The 25,536-nt window shown below is 39.9% G+C and overlaps 1 protein-coding gene across 2 annotated transcripts in view; it reads left to right on the top strand.

Moving 5' to 3' along the window:
* Positions 1–5,777: 5,777 nt before the first annotated feature.
* Positions 5,778–25,536, top strand: part of DIAPH3 (diaphanous related formin 3) — a 202,819-nt gene continuing 183,060 nt past the window's right edge. Inside the window, exons 1-2 of one of the 2 annotated variants that reach the window (XM_088159729.1) lie at positions 5,778–6,043; positions 17,197–17,229. In XM_088159729.1, the coding sequence (XP_088015855.1) occupies positions 5,894–6,043; positions 17,197–17,229 (183 nt within the window). In that variant the 5' untranslated portion in view covers positions 5,778–5,893. The remainder of the gene's footprint in view (positions 6,044–17,196; positions 17,230–25,536) is intronic. The other variant, XM_088159730.1, reaches the window with a different exon arrangement.

The following is a 25,536-nucleotide window of genomic DNA, read 5'->3' as shown; positions in this document are numbered from 1 at the left end:
CCATGCAAACATGAAGAATAGCCTTGAAATCCTTTGCGCTTCTCTAAAATCAAAGTATTTTTTATAACTGTTGCAAGATACATATTCCATTGACACTTAGCACTGATAGCATTGTGCAAGTGTGACAGCCCAAGACTCCTAGCAATAAAGAATTGGGATAGCAATCAAGGATATTCTGGTTTCCATAAGTATTTCTGCTGGTAACAGAAATGAATTGCAAGAAATATGACCATCATGCTTTCCTGAAATAAAACCATTATACTTTTTATATAAGAAAGGGAAGAAAAGAACGGTTTTCTGAAGACTCTAGTTCAGATATTTTTAAGAAACAAGAAATATATGTGCCAGGAGGTCTGATGAGTTCAGCTTTACCAACACTGTGATCAAAATGGCTCAAAGCTGCTTGTCTTTACAGACTATTTGACATAACAGGCAAAACAGCATTTCTTTAATTATCTGTCCTAAGTTCCTCTCTACTTCTGCCTAAAATATTATACAAGTATTAACTAGCACACATACTTGTCTTCCAGGGTGCCAACGAATGATGGCAAACAATTGTTTTGAGTACTTCCAGCAGTACAATAGCATGCTGAGCAGTGAAGACAGATGAGAGTAAGAACAGGGCTTTAAAAGAGACGCATCATAAGACAAGTGGCACCATGCATTCTTAAAGCATCACAGGAGAAAAACGATCTTGTTACCAAAGAAGAGCCCAGGGACTATCAAAGAAAATTACTATTTTTTTATCACTGTCTTGGTTTAAGACAATTTAAAGAAGTGGATTGTCTAAAATGAGTTGTCTCACCATAGTTTCAACCAATTCCTTTCCACCTATAAGGAATGAATATGAGTAGATACAAGTGAAAAAATAACTATTTGCTAACAAGCAAAACAGCAACAGGCAAAAAATAACAGTGAATAATCACTAGATAGAAAATTGCTAAATCTCACCAACTCCACAGGAACAAAGAAACACCCAAAATATTTTCAAATCTCTTGCAAGGTGGTGACCCCCACTGCTGACCGCGTGTAGAGAAACAAAGGGAGAATAGTGTCAGACCCTTTCCACGGGCACCCATGTGGCACCCCAGTTACTTACCCTTAATTCCAGGGTTTAATCAAGGTTCTTTTGCTCTGGGTAGACACAGAGGAGACAATCCCAACCACATATTCTTAAAAGGTAAAAAAACACATGAAAGTTTACTGGCAAACCATAGGAAATAAAGGAACATTGGCAAAAGAGTAAATGCAGCATAACATCACTTATCAGAGAACAGACTTAGCCCATAGAACATAGAAAACTTTTAACCCACTCGATGTTATGTTCTGTGAGAAGAGAGTTAGAAGAAGAAAGGGAGAAAAACAAAGGCAGGAGAGATAAACAGCTCCCAGCTCCTGGGCTGCACCAATGCAGGGTGACCCAGCCCCAGGAACCGGCTCACTTCTCCAAGGTCACTCTGAAACAGTTTGTGATTGTGAAATGCAGCTCTTCTGAGTGGCTACTATGGCAAGGTCAGAAAAACAAACAAAACACCAAACAAGCAAAAGCCCAAAACAACCCCCTCTGAAGCAGAGCCTCCACCTTCAGCAAACAATGCCAGGCACAAGAGCAGGTTGGATCAGGTGCCCCAAGCTTGAAAAGGGACCAGGGGACCCGCACCTCCCAGATGCCCTGCAATTCCAACTCTTGCCGTGGTGGGTCCTAAAAAGACAGTAACACGTTTGGGCAGAGATAGAGATGGAATATAATAAATAACAGTCTGTTACCCACGACAAGCATTTAGCCTAAACTCAGTTCTCAGAATCTCTTCAAACAGATTCATAACAAACAGAAGTTATCCTGATCATGAGCTTAAGCAAAGGAAAAACCATCATTTATGAAGACTATTAAAAGCAAAATACCATTTTGTCACATTTTAGTAGACTTATAGTCCTGTAAGCTTTTACAACTAAGTTCATAACCATAACCACATATTAGCAAATACCTAATACATTTTTCTCTTGTAAGAACTTAAAGTTAGTGCCATATTACTTGGCAAATTTTCAGTTCTTTCCTATTTCTGGTTATCATGATCTTCCAGGATAGTTTTAGCTATGGAATTTCTTTTTTCCTAGTCTATGCTAGAAACAGAATGTAGCATAGACTACTACATATACTACTACAGTGGTAGTGACACTGACTAAATGACAATCAAATTATGTGCAAAAAAGCCAAAATAATTATTTTAGAGGAAAAGAAACCCCTAAAGCATACTTTTGTAAAACTTTTATTACTTGAACAGACTATGAATTTTCACATAACTGTAACATAAATTTGTTAATTTCTTAGTGTGATAAACTTACAGCCACATTCCTTAATAAACTTAACAGGCTAGACTAGATGAGTAATTTGAGATTTTATCTTCCCATTATCCTAATAATGGAATAATATGTTTTGCAAGCCACCCATGCTGTGAAAATTAAGTAAGACCTTAGCCACATGTTACATTAAGGACATTACATTGCAATAAATTTAAAATATTAATGAGTGTTGTTGCAATATAAAAATACAACCGTTAAAGATTTTCTTGAATAAAACAAACATCAATTGCCTCTATAAGACACAGGCCATGTTTTTCAGAAGCAATTTTTACTGGCATTATGAGTTAACAATCATATATCTCCTGTAACTCCTGTATTAACTTTTTGAATAAGACGGTAGGAAAGGAATAAGTTACATATTCAATTGGTACAACTTACAAATAGCAATGCAAGTTTGAGGGATTTGGGCTAGAATTGCCTGTTTGGGGCTTTTCTTGGGAGGAAGAAGAAGTAGTTTTTTTCTGAAAAGACATGTGCCATTTGCTGGCCTCTGCCATGCCTCAGGAACTGTGGCTAAGAAGGTTTTCCTTGTTAGCATCATTAAACAGAGTAGTATTGAACTTGTGTGCTTGCTTTGTAAAAACAACATTTCTGACAAAATCCTTCATAACTTTTATGTGACAGTTCAAAGGGATGAGCCTCATGAAAGAACAGTTAATTGACTGTTTTATCATCTTCTTATAGGAAAGAACTAGGTGTCTCCAAATGAAATGTGAGCAACTGCCTAAATGCAAAGGCCAGCTTTGAAATACTTTGCACAGGAATGTATTTGAAAAACTGCCTCCCTGGAACAATAAATATTTGGAGAGTTTTCTGATTTGCTTTTTTGTGTTGTTTTTTTTTTTTAAAGTCATGAGTCACAGTTTATTAAAAAAGAAAATAAAAGAGAGAGAGATGGAACATAATGCTAAAAGCCTAAATGAATCCATCAATCTAAAGGACTACTTCTGCAAACATCCATGGTTAACTTTATGAACTTGCTTTGTCTCAGAGTTTTATATTTGAAAAATTCTCATTCCAGAACAAAAATAATGCAAAATGTCCAAGCTATTTGCATGCCCCAGACAATATTCATGCTATGACTAAGTAGAACCTCTGCACAATTTTAGCATTAGTGATATATTTCTTTCTCACAATTTCTTTTTCTCAGTCATGATTAATCTTGGTAAACTGAGCTGTTGCAAGAGTGTATTTGTTCTGTGAAACACCTAATGAGTGCAAGAGGGGTAGTATAAAATAATAATAATAGATCAGAAGTACTAGCATTTACTTTTGGCTCAGTAAAACTGTCTGATAAATTATTCCCTTCAGTGTTTCTCTGTTATTGCAACACAGTGATATATTGGCACAAGCCATTGTGTTCTACCACAGTGCAATTAGCAGGTCCATTTAAACAGCTTTATCATACGCACACATAGCCTGATTAATTTTCTAATCAAATGTTCCAGGAAATCATTAACCATGACATTAAACAGTGTTCTGCTAATTATACTCTCCACAAAGAATTCCAATATAAATTTACAAAACATCTATAGAAAGGTGCCAAAAGATGAACAGTTTAACGTATACAAATAATTACGACATCTATTCTGCATGGCCCCACAGCTCCTTGCCTTGCAAAGGTTGAGTCTAGGGCTGAATTCTGCTGTGCTGCAGAACTATGTGTACTGGCAGATGTTACATTTTGTAGGTCACTGCCTGTGTAAGTCATGGTGAAGGACTGAATGACAGAAAATATTTTTTTCTGTTTTAGGAAATACTCTGGAGATATAAATGCTGAGTATTAGTCTTCCTTTTCTTAATGATTCCTAACACTGATATTTGGAAATAGATTTTCTCCTACATAATTCTCCAGTTTGCATCATTATTCTAACTACCGTTAATTTAAAATAAAGATAAATGCAAGGTATTGATTGAAGTAATGAGAATTCAATTGCCTTGTAAACCATATGCAATTTGCTAGTTTACAGCATAATGAAATCTCTATTTATATATTTCCCCATAAACCACAGAGTCTTGCAGGTCTTTCAGTGATGGAAAACAACAGATTGCATTAAACAAATGCAGACTGTAGGTACACCTGTTCTTTTGGCCTTGGCAGCTCCTCCACACAGACTGTGTCCATAACAAAACAGAAACTCGGACGCAGGAGGATGATGGAAACGCTGCCACTGTTTTGGGTAGGGACTATGTCTCTTTTGTGTCATTCTGCCTTCTTAACCCAATACCACCAAGCTGGTATAAAAGTAATATGATACGTATTAATTATATATAACATAGATATGTATGTATGACATATATATATATGTATGTATGTATGTATGTCTATATATATAAATTGCACTCTACAACTACCAGAAAAGAGGTTCTAATGGAGGTGAGGGCCAGTCTACTGTTGCTGCAGTGACAGGACCAGAGGAAATGGGCTTAAATTGAGACAGGGGACATTCAGATTAGATATTAGATTTTTTTTTCACTGTTCAAATGGGCAGGCATTGGAATAGGTTGCTTGTGGGGGGGTGATGGAATGACCATCCCGGGAGGTGTTTAAGAGGTGTCTGGATCTGGTGCTGTGTGATTTGGATTTTTGGACTGGATGATTGTAAAGGTCTCTTCCAAACCCGATGATTCTACGATTCTATATAATAATGTATATTACATATAAAAGTCAGTGTTCTAACAATATAAAAATGTCATATAGAAATAGATGAAGCACTTTTCACCTGTCAAACAGCGGCTTGACGAACGGAATCGGAATTTTTAACAAAGCACATTGTTGGAAATCGGCATCCTAGGCCGAACAGGTTGGGGACCCGGCCCATGTTCAGATCCTGAACAGACAGGATGCAGAGAAGACGGGATTGCACGGTAAGGAAACAGACTCTCCCTTCCTCTGTGTGTGTGTGTGTGTGTGTGTGTGTGTGTGTGTGTGTGTGTGTGTGTGTGTGTGTGTGTGTGTGTGTGTGTGTGTGTGTGTGTGTGTGTGTGTGTGTGTGTGTGTGTGTGTGTGTGTGTGTGTGTGTGTGTGTGTGTGTGTGTGTGTGTGTGTGTGTGTGTGTGTGTGTGTGGCGGGTCCGTCCCGTTCCCCGCGGGCGCTGCCGACGGGACAGGGCCCGGCGCGAGCCGCTGACTCACCGGAGACGGGCACAGGTCCCGCCAATCGGGGGGCGCCGCTCCCGCCGCGCCGGCGCGGATTGGCCGGGGCGGGCGGGCGGGGGCGGGGCCGGCAGTGGCGGGACGGTTCGGACGGCGGGCCGGTGCGGCGCTCCGCCAGCCGCGGCCGTTGGGAGCGCAGGCCCCGCGCGGCTCGGGCGTGGCGGGATTAGGGGCTTCTCCTCGCTAAATCCTGCGCTGCGCCGGGGCTGCGGCTTTAGCGCTGAGCCCCGCTCCTCCCCCCGCGGCGCCCTGCCTGGCCGAGCCCAGCTAAGCCGCGCTAATCGCAGGCGCCCAGCTCGGCCGGGGCGCCGGGCCTGGGCCCCATCGCGGGCAGAGCTCCCCCCTGCCCATCTCCCTTCCTCGCCCGTGCGCGGCCATGGAGCCGCCGCGGCCGCGTTACTGCGCCCCGTCCTCGCCGCCGGGTCGCGGCGGGCGGGAGAACAAGGGGCTCCGTCGGAAGGGCCCGCCGGGGGCCGGGAGCGCCGGGGGCCCCGAGGAGGCGGCGGACAGCAGGAAGCCCAAATTCGTAAGTACCGGCCAGTCCCGCGGTGGGAGTGCCCGAGGAGTCAGGCCTGCCCGGCATGTGCACCCCCGTGACCCCCCCTGTCTCCTCCCCGCCGTCCCCTCCGGGGCCAGTCACTGCCTGGGGCCCCTCGAGACCGGGGGACCGAGTGACAATACGTGGCGCCGTCAGGTCCAGCTGGGCTTCGAAGCTGATCCCTCCTGGTCCAGCTCGCCTCTTGCTAGCCCGTGTGAAAGGATGCAGCAAGTTTTAGGCCTCTCCCGAACGCTTCATCACAAAGCTTCATTGCCGTTACTTGCTGCGTGACAGCGATGTGTGCAAGGGGAGTATAACAGACTTCCAGCTCTTACACGATGTTACTTCTAATAGGACTGCGGTGTTTGTTTGGTTTTTTGGTTTTTTTTTTTTTTTTTTTTTTTTTTTTTTTGTGTTGCTTGTTTTGGTATTTTCGTGTTCTTTTTTTAAACTTTACTGATATAACATCTACGGTGAAAAACGGTCTTTGAATTTAAAGGGCATAGTAAATTTCTCCTCTGTAGGCCCGTTTTTACAAGCTTTTGTCTATCACACCAAGAAATTGGGAAAGTCAAGGTGGTTTATATTTATTCACGAGGTAACTTGCCTGCAAGATGTGTTCTAACCAAAGAGTACCCAGAAATAATCAGTTTTTGTTTGGACATCATGATAACTTCAAGCATTAGAGATGGGAAACAACATATATTCTACAGGCCTTGTATCCACAGAATGAATTGGGTTGTAGAAGACCTCTGGAATCATCAAGTCTAATCTGTGACCGAACACCACCAAGTGCCATGTTCAGTCTTAAACACTTCCAGGGATGGTGACTCTATCACTTCCCTGAGCATCCCATTCCAATGTCTAATCATCCTTTCTGTGAAGGAATTCCTCGTAATGTCCAACCTAAATGTCCCCTGGTGCAGTTTCAGACTGAGTCCTATTATCCTGTCGCTGGTTACCTGGGAGAAGGGCTGACCCCCATCTCAATACAACCTCTTTTCAGGGACTATCTGCCACATTCAGAGGAGATGAACCCCAGACTCATATTTAGATAATGCATGTTGATCTTTGTTCATCTGTCCCTGAACCCACCTTCTCTAATATGTATTCGTTACATAATTAAAAAAGAGAAACCATAACACTTACATGGTTAGACTCTTGATTCTAAGGTGTATTTGTGTAACATTCAGTACTTGAGTGTCTGGCATTTGTGCACAGGTTTAAAAAAGTTAGCCAATAAGCGATATCAAACATGCTGGCCAGACCTGTTCTGGAAGGTCACAGCTTGCTCCTGGAATATTCTGTTTTGTATTGTGGCTGCAGAGACTGCTGTTTGAACTATGTCCCTGTGTCTTTTTCTACATGTTAGAATGGACATATATGAAACTGTGACCAAGAGCTATTTGCTTGGCTTTGTAAGTGGCTGTGTATCCACTGGGGACACTTGCGTTTTAGTCATGCAGGTGACATAGCTGGACATGTGTAAGCCCCTCACTTGATGAGGCTTTTAAAAGGGCTTGTGGTTGTTCCTGTACTCTGAGTTATATGCACAGGAGAAATAGCAACAAGATATTCTCAGGTGATCAAAACAACAAAAAAGACTTTACTGGCAATCTCAGAAAATCAAACAAATTTGGCAAAAAGTTTTTGAATGTTTGGTGCAACATTCAATCAACATAAAATACGTCTCAAAGCATTAATTTAGCCCATTCGACTTGGCAAACTTTAAGCCTGTCTGATTTTAAGTTACTCAAAAATTCCAATAAGAGGAATTAGAAGGAGAGGAAGACAGGAAAGATATAGAAAAGGATGCATATAGGTACCAGCTGCTAGGTTCCAGCAGTACTCAGCTGATACAAGTTCCAAGAGGAGGTAGGGTCAAGAGATGTGCTTGTCTTGTGTTCAGCTTTAAATACCCCTTGGCCTTCTGGGGCCCTTCCCCCAGGTGGGACTTCTATTTGTTTGGCCACTCAGGAGCTGGATTAAGGGCTCCAGAGGTGTGGAGCATTGCCTCCTCTACGCCAGGGATTGGCAGTCAGTGTGGGGCTGGGATACAGGCCCCAGGAGGGAAGGGTGTGTGCAGAGCAGGGTGTCACCTCATCAGAGCAAGGCCCAACCTCTCCCCACTTGCCCCAAAATGTCTCTTGACACCTGAGCTTCCCAGTCTCACCCCACATGCTTTAGTATATGATCTGTGAGGAGAAACCTGTGTGGTCTGGCCACTATAAAAGATTGGATAGTGTTGTTGCTGAGACTTGAGAGTTGGGTTATTCGTTTAGTGAGTGAGACATGGATTTCTGTGTGTTTGTGACTGACAAGAGTTCTGGGTCAAGAGGTTTTACTTATTACCAATACTTTAACTGTCAAGTTCTTACGCAGATAGCACAGTGGTTTTTGGGGTTTTCTTTTGGTCTAAGTATGTGCTAAAACAGAAGTAGTGTGTTGCCATCATGTTCAATTTTGCTAACCATGTGTTAAAATGGCAGTACAAGAGTTTATAGGAAGTAGAACATGGATAAATATGTGATAAAAGCCATTGAGACTTTTTTTCTTAGAGGAAATCTCATATTTTCAGTGAAAAAAGGTCTTTTCTTTGGTGCAGGTAATCTTATTGGGCATATGTCTAGGCTTTCCAGGCTATGCAAATGTGATTTTGGTAATATTTCAATATAGGCATCAGATGACTGTTTTTTGAAGTCATGGTGTTGAGATCTCAGCTACAGAAAATAAAGGGGGTCGAATTTGGAGTTCTGACTCCGTTTTATAGGGTATATAATCCTCTTGTAGGTAGGTGTGGGTTTTGATAATTTATTTTGGCCTCTTCCTGTTCCCTTGCCCAGTTTCTTTTTAAGCAGGGATAGATGAGCATGTCCTTAATTTATGACAATGCTTAATCAAACTGCAATTTTCAAAAGCATTTCGCTCCTATAGTCCTATTTTTCATCTTTAAATAATGTCTTAAAGCAAAGATTTTATCCTTGGTTGTTGATAGGGACTGAAGAATTATGGATTGAACATGGATTGTATTCTAGGTGTGCCGTTAACTCACTGGCTGGCCTTATTGCTCTCGACAACTGCCTGGAAGGAGGCTGTAATGAGGTGGGGGTCAGTGTCCTCTCCCAAGTAACAAGTGACAGAACAAGAGGGAAGGGCCTCAAGCTGGAAGAGGCTGCCCGTAGAAGTGGTTGAGTCATCATCTCATGAGGTGTTTAAAAGATGTGTAGATGCAGCACTTAAGGATATGGTTTAGAGATGGACTTGGCAATGTTTGGTTTATGTTTGGGACTTGATGATCTTAGAGGTATTTTCCAACTTGACTTCTTTGCATCTATCTCTTTCTGTAATACATCTTCAATGTAATTTTATTAGTTAAATTAATTTTGTGTCAGAATGTGTAAAACCTGGCTCTCACCCCATTGGGCTCTCTGTAATCCAGTCTTAGATTTAGGCTGTGCTCTTTTCTCTGGGGTACTTAGAGTGCCATACCTCATGTTACCTTAGTTATATTTCTATCTGTGTACATTTGTCAAGTTAAATTATCTGTTAGATTTATTGACCTCAAGTAATACAGATTATGTGTGTGTAATATTTCTCAGTGTTCAGAGCTTGAAAATAAGTTCCAGGTTGGACTCTTCCAGTCAATGCAACATATTGATCTATCATAGTAGATATGCTAATCTGAAAAATAATTTGATTCCCTGACAAACCTTGAGGTGAAATTGGATTGCTGGTTGACAAAGGTGACATCATTAACATACATCTCCGTTTTTTTTTTTTTCTCCCTTCTAAAGAAAATTCTTTTTAACTGGGGAAAATACTGTTTTTTAAAACCCACTGCATATGAGGGGTGGAGGGAGGAGAAAGAGGCACTGGAATCAGCCACTATAACTGTTTAGCCCTGTCAAATGGGGCCTTGAAGGACTCTTCCTGAATAAACTAGCTTCTCAGAAGAAGTGAATGAGTTTTAAGCCTCAGTTGTCTTGGTTCTTTTGCAGAATAATTTTAAATATATATTTTTAAGGAGTTATGGTTCATTTTGAAGCACATACCAGCATGACTTTGTTCAGCAGGTCCAAGTTTTTAGAAGAGTGGGATTTTTAAAAGGGCAAAAGAATTTCTGTGGTACTGTGGTACTTCAGCTTATTGAATGCTGATGCCTCCACCCTTGTGGTTTGGGACCTTGTAAAAAGAGAAAATCTACTAAAGGATGGCAGATCTGTACCTGTTCTCTGTGTATACATTGACTGAGCAAGAAGCTTCTGAAATCTACCAGGATGGAGTGGGGTGGGTAAAAAGAAATTGTTTGCCACTTCCCCTTCTTGATTCCCCCTCCTTGCCTTAGAAATGTTTGGAAATCATTATAGTGAGTGCTACATTATGTGACTTCCAACTACACTTTCCTGATACTACATCTTGTAGACATTAGTCCTCAAAAAATCAACTTCAATTTCTACCTCCAATTAGAGGTGTTTCTATTAATTTCAGTATACCATTGACCTGACTTCAGTGACTTTCAGGTTATGGGTTTTTTTTATTAAGTTCTTTATGAAATTTACAAGTCAGGAAGGGTTTCTTGTTTACACCAATCTGTTAAAAATAGATAAATTAACAGTTGCATTTAACAGTGTCTATAAATCAAAGAAAGATGTAGTTAAGAGGAAAAGCGCTTCCATTTCTCTGGCATAGAGTAGAAAGGTAAGACCAATCTGTGTCAATATCTTTAATTACAAAGTGACTGAATTATTGCTGCAGTTATGCTGCAGTGTAAGACCTTGAATCTAAATTAGTCTTTTAAAGAAATGATTGCTGAACAGCTGTTACCTAAAACACTTTATCGCAGCTTTGTAGGATTGTAAATTCTTCATGCTGTTATTTTTGTTGGCATGAATTAACGCTGTGGGTTATGATATTAAATTTTACTGCTGTGTTCTAGCACTTTGTTATATGATCTTACCTGTAAGCACCAATTTTGAGTTTAACTCGTCAATGCCTAAAGAATATGACCACGTAGAACCTGTCGTGTTAAGGTAGTTTTGCTTCTGATTGCTTTCCAGACTGCTTTCCAAGCAGCAGAGACAGTGTGTGATAAAGCCATTATCTAAATGCTGAAGTAGTATATTGGAAATTAAAAGCAAGAAATGCTGTGCAGTTTGTAAATTGCGTTTTCAGACTGAGGTAGCAAAATTACTGAGGGAACATTGTTACAAAGGAGATCCTAAAGTGATAGCATTCACTGTAATCATCCAATTAACTTTTCTCCGAGTCTAGAGGTTTCCTTCAGTCCTTGATTTGGTCTTCTACTTGTGTTTCTGCTGGAGAATATCCTTTGGAGGAAAAACAGCTAGCATTGAATCTTTTTTTGGTAATAATATTAAGGGCAATGAGTTTTTGTTCACTTTCAAATTTACAAAGGGCAGAGGGGAATATGTGATTATATGAACGTTCCTAGTCTTCGTTTGTCTTGTTTCAGTGTTCAGGCATAAGCTAGCTGGTTCTTCTAAAACTCATCTTGCTTAAGCCCTTCTTTTTTCTTTTTTTTTTTTTTTCTTTTCTCATGGCCACATGCAGGCTGGAAGCACTTTGTCATTTATCAAAGAACCTATACATGTGCATGGTGATTTGGAGGGGGTATATAAGTGGGTTTGTTTCTATGTTTTAATCTGTAGAAAAGGCAAAAATGAATATCCCAAAATATCTGGAATGTGGGTTTTACATTTTTTTTGTAACTTGAAATACTTGTATGAGGTGGAGGACATTCATATTGAAATTGTTTAGTTGCCTGACATCATGTTACATTGTATGCTAGAACCCCTCTCATATTGGCGGGGGTGTATAGCATTGTGCTTGTCTGTCTTCTACTTCCATTTATGATAAAAAAACCATATTTTTTTAGTTTTTCTGTCATACTAACAATGCCCATCCCTGCCAGGCATGATCTGAGCTCAAGTACCAAACAATCTGCTTTCATTCAGAAAGCTAGATGAGCAACATCACTTTGTGCTTATCCCCTGAATGAAAAGACCACTTGTGGAGAATGTAGATGACGCCCCTTTAGGTAGAGTGCCAAAACTCTTAGGTGGTGTAGACTATACCCAATATTGTACTAGACTGGTCTTCATTGATTCGAGGCCACACTGACCTGTAGTGCTGGTGGAAAAAATGCTGAAGACATGGGATCAGAGTCCTGTATGAGGTATCATTCTCCTGAATTCTGATCCTGTTAGCCTGAACTGCTTGTAGCACACCTAGAGAGAATTTTGTCTGTAAATATACGTATGGAAAGATAGAGAAATAGATATAATGGCACAAAAGATCAGACTAGTACTGTTGATCCAATTAAGTGGGATTTGTCATTGCTTTGCTTTTCTTCACTGTCTCTACCTGGACTTGACTGGGGTACTTATATAGGCAATGCCTCAGGTTAATAAGTACATACTGCTGTTTGGATCTGCAATATAAGATCATGATCTTGTGTATTGATACCTGGGCAACAAGATAATATTGCCCCATCACCCTCCCTGAGTCACTCCCTCCCTTCCTTTCTCTTGATCCCGAGGCAATAAGATAATGATATGAAGAAAGAAGTAGTTACTTTGTAACAGGGTATGTGAAGGAAGCACTTTTTAGAAATCAGAAAATTTAGCACAATAAGCCAATGGCAAAAAGCTAACCACTAGCTATTTGGACAGACAAGCTTATAGAGTTTGCACAGAAACAGAGGTGAAAAGTTCAAGCCTGAGGAAGACTTCAGAGCCTTCATCCAAAACGACCACCAGGAGGCTGATGACCACCTCATGCAGAACCCGTGCATGTGCTACAAGGGCTTATGCAATCATGCTGTTAGAAAATATGTTACAATATGAAGGTTAGGCAAGTATAATATGCGTATTAAGTAAAAAAAGTATAAAAGCTTGTACTGTGCAAAGAATGGAAGAGTGAGTTTGTAGTGGAGCTATCCCCCTCACTCCTCGTGTTGAATAAACAAATACCTGCTCTATAGGCCTTCTGCTATGAAGTGCCTAGTTTTTGGCATCAGTATGACAACAAGATTCTTTAGTGTGAATGTGTATGAAGCCAAACAGATTTGGCTTCCTTTAGCTGTGTGGTGTGAAAGTTGCATCACATGTGTCTTCATCATGTGTGACCTTTTCAAGAGACATAGTACTCTTTCTGTCTTGGGAGCAGTCAACTTGCTGTACTTGTGTTGTGAAACTCAGCCCTTGTATTCTGTTGTACCTTTCAGCTTCTGTTTGATTCTCACTATCCTTGGAGTTTTGCCAGCTCATCAAGAACACTGTACCACATGCTGCATGTGTGTGTATATCCTCTTTCTTATGACATTGGTTATTTAACAGTATGCCTGAGGGACGTAATCTCCCATAAGGGGTAATTCTGTCAGATTGCCTGCTTTCTTCGAAAATGATACACCTGTGCATTTCGTTCTCATTAGACTTAGCTTTAAGGGAACTGCTTCTACTCAATTGCAAAACAAAATGACCTCTCCTCCACGTCCTGGATTAAAGACTAAATTACGTTGAAGAGTGCAGTTTTAAAATTTAGTTCATAAAAGTGTTTGTATAGCTGAAGACTAAGCAGTGGTGTTACTTCTGCTTTTCTAACTGTAGGTGCTACTGATAAATCTCTCCTTCTGAACTGTCCTAATTAACTCTTTAATCTCTTTGTGCTTTTGTATAACTCTGACTAAAAAACACGTCAGAATACTTAGAATATTGATAATTTGTTTTTCAGTTTTGCATATCTACTTTCTACATGATAAACAGAGTAGAGGAATACTTGTACACAACTCCTATGCTTTCAAATCAATAATTTTGTTATTGTGGGGTAGCTCAAGGAAGGCTCAGTATAGCATATAAATATTTTCATCCATTGCAAAGCAATATTCTGTAAAATTAATGTTTTTAGCAGTGACTGAATATTATAGGAATATTACTTAAGTCATAGTTATTTACTTGCAGGCCTGTGTTTAAAGGCAACCTGTTCACTTGAGCAGAATGTCTCTTTTGTGAACGGATATATCTGAGCCTGAAAATATGTCCCTGTGGTAGTAAAGCACTCCAGTCTCTACCTGGTCTTTACCTGACTCCTGGTCTAATTAGTTTTCCCTTACTAGAAATGTGTTGGTTTTGTTTGGCCTGTCAAGACTAAAAATACACTCTTGTTTTCTTGAGTTACAGCACTCCTCTAAGTGTAACGCCATGAAAAAATCCAATGTGGTAAGTTTCTTTGTTGTGGTTGTTTTTAAGACCACATGTAATGTTCTGCATCTCTGTATCCTTGAATGCTATAAAAGATGAATAAAGCTGTCAACTGATTTTACTTTGTACAGTCTTATCAGAAGAGAAGGACTTAGTGAGGGAGAGGGGAAAAAGAGAGCCCCAGCTCTGTTTTAACCAACTCCTCTGACTGAGAAGCATTATAACATAAAGTTCACTAAATAAATCTTTAGACATGTCTTACAGCAAGTCATTCAGACTTTTAATATTGGAGTGCTGGAAGAGCTGAACACCAGGTTGTAGTTCACATGGAATTTCTCCTTTATAAAAAAAAATCTAAATACGTCACCAGTGTTGATGTTTAGTGCTGGTTAAGTAGATTCTTACTTAAGAACCTTCTTTAGCACTTGCTTTTGAACAAGACTCCACAACTTTTTATGAAAGAAATGCTGATATTTTTAGACTTTCATAGTCTAGGTATCCAGTAAGATGAAGACTTTGAGAGAAGACTCATGTCTGTTTATAGAGTTTGTTATACCATTATGGTGTCCTTAATTGGTTGTGTAGTAGTCTTTTTTCATTAATTAGTTGGATGACATGGGTCAGTGAGGTGTTCTGATATACAAAATGGGAAACTTTTCACTTGTTATAGTAAATTGCACTGCTGAATTCCACAATTTAAATGAAAAGTAAAATACTGACTTGAACTATCCAGCTAACTTCTGTCTTTTTCAAAGAACAAAACCTGAATCTGAAATTGCCTGGCTAACTGCATGATGATGGTGTCTTGTATGGAGCAATTGTAAAACATGCAGCATCTGTTCTTAAGTGGGAATGAATCTGATGTTGCTTTCCTGCATTTTTTTAGTGGAGTGTACATGAGTTTGACATGAATCTTGAATTTCCACTCAAAGCATAGAATGCAGATGGTTTTCATTCTAAGAAGATTATGTAGTCTCCTGCCATATTAGAGGAGCTCCATGATGGTATTTGTGCATTGCTTAAGGCTTAGTGATTTAAGTCATCTGTATGAAAAAGGAATAAATTTTCATGTTCTCTACCTAGTTGCAGTTTCAGACCATATGTTAGTGTTTTTTCTTGCAGTTTTGCTCACTTAAGCATAGAAGTATTATACCAAGCCTTGCTAAATGCAAAGTCATGAGGTTTTGCAAATGACATCAGTTAACACTTTTACTGTCTTTCTAGATGTTTAACAGAATGAGAAAAACAAGTAATAAACCCCAGTTCTATAGCAGTGTGTGGGGTAAAAGTCTGATCTACCCCTGTGGCAGGAGAACACCAGTGAGAAGACTGGGATACAGATCTTCAGTCTCCTGGCTGTATTGGAATATTTTCACTTAGTTGTTGTTTTCATTTATTAAAAATCTTCACTTATTAAAACATGGAATGGAATTATCATGAAAGTTCAGTAGTGACCTAGCACATTTTTTAACAATTTTTTTTTGATAGTAGAATACTGTGTTTCCTTGTACCTAATTGGTCTTTTATTTTTAACATCATAACCATTCATCAGTTTCTTGATACTATTCAGACAAGAGCTATTGTGTGATAATATTTACTTAACACAAATTGTTCTTTGATTCTCAGAGATAAGCCAGGGAAGTTGTCAGAAGTAATGATCACAATCAGAACCATTAAAGTTGGAAGCATCTGAGATCATCATCATTAACCTAGCATCATCACTTTCACTGCCAAACCCAAGTGTTATGTCTCTGCATGCCTTTTGAACACTTCCAGGGATATTGATTCTACCACTTCCCTGGGCAGCCTTTTCCAATGCCTGACTACCTTTTCTGTGAATGAATTTTTCCTAATATCCAAGCTAACCTCCACCGGTGCAACTTGAGGCCATTTCCTCTTGTCCTGTTATTTCTTAACTGGGAGAAGAGACTGACCCTCACCTTGCTATAACCTCCTTTCAGGCTGTTGTAGAGAGTGATGGCCAGTTATTGTTGACTTGGTGAAGTGTTTCCAAATCTGGTTAATTAAGATATAGTTGTTGACAACTGCTGTAGCTGTTGCCAAGTTGTGCACACGAGGCAGAGAGAGGAGTCTTAAGAGAAGGGTAAGAGCCTATCTCACTAAGTATGTGACTTCACATTCTTGACATTTTCCTGCCAAGTCTATTCTCAGCCTCTTCGTAAAAATGAGACGTGAGATCCCTGCAGCACTGACTCATCAGTTGCCGATGTCTGTGCTGCTCTTTGGTTTTGTGCAAGAGCTGTACATCCTAGCACTTGCTGTGTTTGTAAGTGTGCAGTGGAGAGCAAATGTTGGTTCAGAAACTGCTGTTTTGAGTGATCTATAGATTTTTTGGATGCTACTGTTATTAAACGCTTAATTCAGTTTCTGCTCACAAGTTCATATTCTTCTTGCCACAGAGGCATAACTTGAGACTATTCAACAATGTGAGTAATTTGAGTGTTGCAGCTTGACAGATAATTTTGAACGTTTGAGGAGCTCTGTGTTCTTCTATTGAGTTTGAAATCTCTGAATGATTTGTTGTTGGTATCCTCACAGCCATTTTGAGACGACACGTCTAGTAGCAGCATTTTGAGCAGCTCATCTGTATATTTAGCTATAAAATATAATTTAATTATGAAATATAATAAAATACAACTTGTTTCAAGCAGTGCTGGTTCATATTCTTCTGATATTCTGTTCAAGGACCAAATGGGAGATTTTAAAAATCTGTGTAATTTGCTGTGCATTGAAAACGAGCAAGGTACAACTTGCCAAGAAACTTGGATCATTTCAAGTGTCAGGATTCAATACTGTTTAACTTGCATGTGATTTTGAATAAAAGTACCTATAAATGAGTTTTTGTTTTTTGTTTTGTTTACTGAACAATTTTGACATGACTGCTTTCCTGTTGATTTACAGCATTTAAATATCAAGACACTGACAGATGATGTGGTAAGACAACTTAAGTTTTGCTTTGGCTGTGCTAAGCAAATAACCTTACTGCTAATGCAATAGAAATAACCTTACTAATATGAGAAACTATCTTAACTTTGAGGATAATTTAGTTAATTGGCAAAGTCTCACTGAACTGGTAATTATCTGTAACATAATCAGTATGAGTAGCAAAAATGTATGGATGGCTTTGAAGTATGCTCTAATCACAGCTAAATGAGCCTGACACAGGTAATTGTGCCAATCTACATGCAGTAAAGATATCTGTGATTGCATGTTTAATATTAAAGTTACTTAGGCTGCATGGCTAGCTTAAAATAACATGTTTAACAAAGTAACATTTGCTTGTGAAATTCTAATGCTTGTTCAAACCACCGTGTTTAACACAGTGTTTCTCAAATTTGGTCAGAGATGACGCTCTGTATCCAACCACATACCAGATTTTTTTTCTTGCTCTTGAAGTTACCTATTTCACTGCCTGTGCTATTCTTTTGTGGGTAATAATATTTTTTCTTTAAATATATAATTTTACAAAGTCTTTGAATTTGCCTGAGAAGTAGTATTTTGTCATCACCTAAAGATCAGCTGTTATGACTTCAGTGCTATACAGAGTTCCTGCTGAAGTACTTCTGTATGTAGCTGGGAGCTGAAGTGCAGAGATTTATGCCTAGTCCTAGTTTGACTTAAATAAGCTGTTTCTATTTCTTTAGCAGTTTCATTGGATGGAAATTGTTACTAAGAAATTTGAATCCAGCTGGCTGATAATACAAGTTTGATTGTATAAACTTGTGTTTATCTTGGACAGCTGAGGAAATCCTATCAGCTCTCTGAAAAAAAAAGTATTTTTTGGTAACTAGAAAGCAACTTTTGATAGTGTCATGTAAAGGTTATAGTTGGGATGCACAAGATCTTGCTGTTTGTTTTTGTGAGGTGCTCTTTCTTTCCCGTTAAAGAGGCTAGATCTCTCTGCCTTATTGCACTTGTACTTTACAAAGCTTATTGGACTTGTCCAGCTTGTAATCGTAGCCCCAAAAAGTGAACAGGTTTATTGTGTATTTATGGGATAACAACAAAAAGTCTGTCAGCTCTGTAGTAAACAAACTTTTTCCCAACTCCTTAAATTTCTCAGAGCATGCCAAAGGCGCCTTCACAGAGTAATGAAACCTCATTTGCAACCTCATTGTTCATATGAATATATATTTTTTAAAAAGGGAAATGACAGCTGTTTAGTAAAAGCTAGCAGTAAAAAAAAATTGCAAAACCACAACATTTGAGATATTTTAAATACATATAAAGAGAGATATTCTGTTTACTTCCAACATCGTCTTGGAATGAGGGTGTGCTTTGAAATGGACACTTTTTATCCCTCTATTTCAGTTTTCTGTTGGTTTACTCCTTCTATGTGTGGTCTGGGACAAGGACAAAATTTGTAGTAAGAGAAGATAAAGAAATTGAAGGTTTAAGATGACTTGATTTTGTAGCTTTCAATCAAATAATATATTTCCTTTCCTCTCATGGGCAATCATGCATGCTAACTTACTGCTGCATTATGCTTTATGAAATATTTGTATTTCCCAACTCATTTCTTACAAATACAGTTGTATGTTGGAACTTTTTTTTGTTTTTAAATTCAGGTATGTTAGCAGCATGCTGAGAATCTAAAATGCAGACTGCTTTTCAATATTTAAATTGGATTATTTGTGAGGTGCTGATGAATTGTCTACTTTTAATGGCAAATCCTCATTAAGTTCAGAAACATCTTGCTATTTGCACATGTGCTTCTTTTAGCTTGCTTGTTTACTATCTGCAAAGATGGCAATTGCGTTCTTGCTCCACAGAGGAGTGGAAAGCAGGTAGCTGAGATATCAAATCTCTCTCAAGTATTCCACATTTCAAGAATCACAGAATCATCAGTGTTGGAAGATACCTTCAAGTTCATGTAGTTCTACTGTCAACATAGCACCACTATAATCACCCCTAAACCATATAAAGTGCCACATCTAGATGCCTTGTGAACAATTCCAGAGATGTTACTCGTCATGCTCCTGGGCAACTCATTCCAATGCCTAACCACTCTGCCAGTGAATTCCTTTTTCTAATGTCCAATCTGAACTTCTCTGGGTACAACTTAAGGCCATTTCCGCTCATCCTTTCACTTGAGATGGTGGAAGAGGCCACCTTCCACCTTGCAAAAACCTTCTCTCAGGTATTTGTAGAGAGCAATGAGATCCCCCCCCGAGCCTCTTTCTCTCCAGCATAAACATCCCCAGCTCCCTCAGCTGCTCCTCATAGAACTTTCTAGACCCTTCCTTCACCAGCTGCATTGCACTTCTCTGGGTACATTCCAGCACCTCAATGCCTTTCTTGTAGTGAGGGGCCCAAAACTGAACACAGGATTTGTGGTGAAGCCTCACCAGAGCATCACCAGGGGGATGGTCACTGCCCTGGTCCTGCTGGCCACACTATTTTGATACAGGCCACGATGCCATTGGCCTTCTTGGCCACCTGGGCACATGCTGGCTCATGTTCAGCCACTGTCAATGAGACACCCCCAGGTCTTTTTCTGCTGGGCCGTGTTCCAGCCACTCTGACCCCAGCCTGTAGCTCCGCAAGGGGTTTTGTGACCCAGGTTCGGGATCTGGCATTTGGCCTTGTTGAATGTCAGGCTTCTGCCCTCAGTCCATTGATCCAGTCTGTTCAGATTCCTCTGCAGAGCCTTCCTGCCTTTCAGCAGATCAACACTTGTCACCCAATGTGCACACTGACTGAGAGAGCACTTAACCCCTTTGTCCAGATCCCTGATGAAGATATTAAACAGGACTGGCCCCAACACTGAGCCTTAGGGAACCCTACTTGTGACTGGCTATCAGCTTGATGTAGCACCATTCTCTACTGCTCCCTGGATTCAGCCATCCGAACAGTTTTTCACCCAGCAAAGAATGCATCTGTCCAAGCCATGAGCAGCCAGTTTCTCCATGAGAATGCTGTGGGAAATGGTGCAAAATGCCTTAGTGATGTCTAGGGAGGCACCATCCACAGTCTTTCCCTTATCCACTGAGTAGGTCAAATGGTCATAGAAGGAGATCAGATTGGTCAAGCAGGACCTGCCTTTCCCAAACCCATGTTGGCTGGGCCTGATGTCCTGGTTGTCCTGTACATTCTCTGTGATGACACTCAGGATTATCTGTTCCATGACTTCCCCTGGTACCTAGGTTAGTTTGACAGACCTGTGGTTCCTTGGATCATCATTCCAATCCTTTTAGGTGGGCCTTATATTTGCTTATTTCCAGTCATCTGGAACTTCTCCAGATAATCAAGGCTGCTGGTAAATGTTCGAAAGTGGATTGGTGAGCTCTTTTACCAGCTCCCTCATTATTCTCTAATACATCCCATCCAGGCCCATAGACTTGTGGGTGTTTAATTTGTATAGCAAATCACTAGCCATTTCCTCCTGGGTTATGGGGGCTTCACTTGGCTTCCTAACTTTCATCTCTGGAAGTTGGGTTTCCTGAGCACAGCTGGCTTTGGTATTAAAGACAAAGGCAAAGATGACATTAAATACCTCAGCCTTTTTGTCATCCTTGTACACTACACTACCCTCTGCAAGCAGCAAAGGATGGAGACTCTCCATAGCTATACTTTGCTGGGAGTATATTAATTGAAGCTGTTGTTGTCTGTAACAATGACCTGGTTCCAGTTTGGCTTTGACTTCTACTTTTTCTACTTCAATAACCTTACAATACCCTGGTAGTCCCCCCAAGTTATCTGACTCTCCTTGCAGAATTGATATACTTTCCCTTTTTTTACCTTTTTTCCTTTTTTTTTCTTTTTCTCTCCCCTGAGCCCTGAGTTTCAGTGTAAAGTTCTCTGTTTAGTGAGGCTGGTGTTTTTTTCCACTGGGTTCTTTCATGGCGTATGGGGCCAGGCTGCTTCTGTATCTTTAAAACTTTCCTTCTTAAAGTATGTCTGGCCTTCCTGGACTTCTTTACACTTCAGAATTGACTCTGAAGGGGCTTTGTCAGTCCATGTCCTAAAAAGGCCAAAGTCTGCCTACCAGAAGCACAAAGTGGCATTTCTGCTAATGCCCATCCTTACTTTATTCAGAACTGAGAAGCTGGCACCCCAAACAAGGACCTACCTCCATTCTACCTGTCTCTTAGGTCCCCTCCTGCCTTTTGGGGTGAGGATCTTTCACTTCCTGAGGTACGGTTTGCTGGCATGCCTGCCTCAGCGTTGGCAAAGAGAGAGAGAAAGACTCAGAAAGATTAACTAAGAGTGCATATTAACAGAATTTTATTAAAAGGTATCTCATGTAGACAAAAAAGAAAAGCATACTAAAATTCCTTAGAGTATCAAATCATACTGATTTTATAGCAACTGCCTTAAAGATTAGAAAGGCTGTATAATTTTCAGTATATAGAGAAATAAGGTTTAGAATGAAATATTATCTACACATTTAGATGTGATTGTGGACAGGTCTAAATTCTATAAATTTTAGATTTAAAATAATCTCTGAGATTGAGCATATTAGGAATAATAAGTCATTTTATCAAAGGGATTCTTCTGTGTATCTTGGTTTATGCAAGTCTTGCTCTTCCTAAAGGCTCTACTGCTAGCACTGGAATTTCTCACATACTAAGAAGTTAATCTTGTAGAGCAATTTGACTGTCAAAGAAAGAATATACTTTTTTAATCTTCTAGAGCTTCAAGGAGGAAAAATATGTTAAGAGGTCTTTGACTCAGTCATAGGAAGTAACTTCTTTGATCTTCTGAGAACTATTTCTGCTGGTTAAGTGGTTGTGTTAAGTTCTGAAGATACTGAAATAAGTTGTTGCAACCCAGTTCATCGTGTCTGTTCCCTATCCAGTAGGAATAAAAATTATTTCAAGTGAAGACGCAGGATTTGCTCCACTTTGTATTTTCTTTTTGTTCCTTCCTATGTTGTTAGTGTTCCCCTAAGTCTTTGTCATCTGTCAGCATCAGGGTTTTACAGCAGACTTTCATGACTGAGGTGTTGGCTTCTGTGACTAAAATGACTGACAAAATGTCTGGGAGACTGAGTTATTCTGTAGTGCTTGAGCAGATTTTTCAGATGTGAAAATGTGTTTACTGAGTATATAAGTAGCAGGCAGTTAAAAATGTGAACTTGAAAATAAAGGTGGCAGTACTTTTTGTCCTACATATCTATAAAGCAGAGTGAGAAGAACACCCGGAAAAAGAGCAAAAGCTATAAGCATACTCTTGGCTTTATGCCTTCACTAAGGAAAGGAATATTTTGTACCTGTATATATTTCATATCAGAACTCTGCTAAAAGACTCTGCCTAGTGATCATCATCATTGTCTTGATAGTCCATATATGTATATTTATATGTATGTGAATGTGTATGTCTCTTCAAGAGAATGGGAGTGGAAGAAAGAAGGCTGTTCAGTACTTCTAGTAACATATTTTAGGTTAAAACATAGTAATTCTGTAATGTTCTGTCTTCATAATGAGCTATCAGAAGTTGTGAACTCAGAAAGACAACTTATGAGGAAGATACGTGTGTCAGGGACTGAAGATGAGTCTAAGGCCTGACATATTTGGTGTGCAATTGTGCACGTCAACAAGATAATGTAGAAGAACTTATTGTTTAAGTTGGTAGGACTAACCTTCGGAAATGAAACTATGTATCAGTGGAATTCATCCTGTGAAAGGGGAACAATAAAGCTGTTGTTGGCCTGGAGGTGTGATCATGGGCCTTGTGACCTCATCTCATGCATTGCCCCATGTGAGATGATGTTGACGTTTGGCCACTCCAAAGGGGGAGATAGAAGGTGTCGTTCCGGGGTGCAGGAGACAGGATGACATGATGCACGCTGTTTTCATCCCGGGGACTCCCTGAAGGTGCCCTGCCCCTCCTGCCCCTCCCACTCAGGAGCCGTGCTCCATCTCCTTCTCCTGCTCAGCAGCTTCTACAGCATTCAGGGATCGGTATGTATTTATTGCTAACACGACTAATAAAATTGACTTGCTTTGCTATTCTGACTGCATCTTGAGTTTTTTGTGCACAGGCATCGTCCTGACAATACCTCTGTAACAATACCTTCCTACATCTTTCTTCCCTCCCCCTTTCATTTATTCTCCTCCAGGCTGATTACAGTAGCCTTTGAGAATTTTGAAGATTTTGAATAACCTTTGAATACCCTTGAAACCAGCCTCATCCTTTTTCTGGGAGCCAGCATGTTGTTGCATATGGTTCAGTTCTTGTTTAAGGTCAGTCTCTTAATTAAGAACATCACCCAGACCTTTGCCAAAAGCTGGATAGTTTGGAGTGGAGGAGTGTGTGGGACTGTATGGGCCAGTATCTAGGGCAGTGATTTGTTTGCACTTTATCCCTAACAAGTGCATAATCCAGAAAAACTAGTAAATGTTTTGGCCTTGGAAAAGGTGTGCTGCTATGCTGGCAATCCAGGAGGACCTAAACCACTGCAATGTGTTGGGGCGTGGCCCAGGCCTATCGAGCAGTGCCCAGCACTGCCCAGTGCCCTCAGGAGGGAAAGAAGGTCTCTGAATATGACAGTGAGACACCAGGCCCTGCAGCTGCTCCAGCCACTGTAACACACTGCAGTTAGTTCAACCCTGATGACAAACAGTGCCACTGAAGCAGAGAAACAACGGTGTGCTGGTGACACAAGCAGAAGAAATGTATATGAAAGTCACCCTTCAAAAAAGCTTTAGCAGAAGCAAAGAGAACAAGGAGGTTGGAGAGGGTGGAGAAGATGAAGAAGCAGGGCCATCACAAGGGCCATTTTTAATGCTGTTACCAAGGCCTTCACTTACAGTGATAATGAATGTGTTTTTATACATGCATATGCCGGATTTCATTTTTGAGGAATTTCTTAATATAGGAATAGGTGATTTGATGGCTTAATTAAGGGGGAGATGAAGGAGGCAGGATGGCAGTGAACTAACACCTTTCATTCCTGCATGCATAGCAGCTCTGTTAGTAGGTGGTGTCTTGATAAGCTGTAGTGCCAACAATTAGTTTAGCAAAAACTAATCCATTGATTCCTGCATTAAGATATATACTATTTTCTTATAGAGAATGATATAAGAAGTCGTCACTAAGATCAAAATGAGAGCACTAATGGATTTACTTTCTAGGGAGGGACCTGATTAGAAAATGTGATGAGCCAGAAAGTTTGTATAGTGGATTTCTGTGTAACTTTGATTATTCAGGGCCATGGTGTGGGCATAAAATCACTTTCTTATTTCATGGACTCTCAGTGGAATAATAGTCAGCTATGAAATAAGCCAATGCAACTTTGCCATTCATCCTTGATGGTTGCTTGATTTTGACTCATACAGATATTATTCTTACTGTTCTAGAGCACTGTTCCTGTATGCATCTATATGTATCCATTGGTAAAATAAATACTAAAAAGTAAAAAAGATACAAGGTCAAACCTACTTTAAACTGTAGTGAAACTTTGTATCAAAGCTAAGCTTAGCTCTAGCCTGTTGGTTAGCCTGATTTAAAATGTTTTGGTGTAACACGGAAGATTATTGAACTTTTTTTTGCCATTTCCTCCTCTATGTACTTGGATCGCCAGCAGCATCAGTGGTAGATTTCATTACACCCAAGCAATGAAATTTCTATTCTTTCTGTATAGTGCTTTCTGTGGACCATGAAATTATTTGCCTGTGTGGAATACTGAGAGGTATTAACTTTTCTGAAGCACTATCAATGTATAATTCAAAAGGGAAGTATGTGTAGAATATCCACATTGTACTGCTGTGCAAGTCTTGTGAATTCCCTTTTATTAATGTATGGGAATCTTCTTTTTAGACATTGTTTTAAATTATTTAAAGTAATTAGTTTGACACATGTTTAAATGTGCTTATACTCCTGTTATCTCAATTTCTCTTAAATATTCTGCCTGATCAAATATATTCCAAGATGTGCATTCCTCTAGGATGAATGGTACAGGATTTGGTGAATATGGGGAATATGAACGTTACAGTGTAATGTATAATGATGCAAAACATCTACTATACATTCAAGAGGAGCTTAAAACCAGAACATAAACTAAAAATGAGAACAAGTGAAATATCTCTTTTCAAGGAAGAATAGGCTCTTCTCCCTGAAAAAGTTAACAAGTCTGTCTGTTTCTAGTGGACCTCTGAGACTGCATGGGTATTTCATGGTGGTTCTGCCTGGCCAGAACTGCTGCTGCTGCAACAACAACTGCTGTTGTGGAGAAGGAGAAGGAAGAGGAGATACTTGGGGAGCACAGACTGTAAAGAAGGGAGTGAGATTTTTCAG

The sequence above is a fragment of the Sturnus vulgaris genome, chromosome 2 (genome assembly GCF_052056855.1).
Source record: "Sturnus vulgaris isolate bStuVul1 chromosome 2, bStuVul1.hap1, whole genome shotgun sequence".
Classification (NCBI taxonomy): Eukaryota; Metazoa; Chordata; class Aves; order Passeriformes; family Sturnidae; genus Sturnus; species Sturnus vulgaris.
Note: the sequence above shows the minus strand (reverse complement) of the source record. Positions and strands in the feature narration are given on the sequence as shown.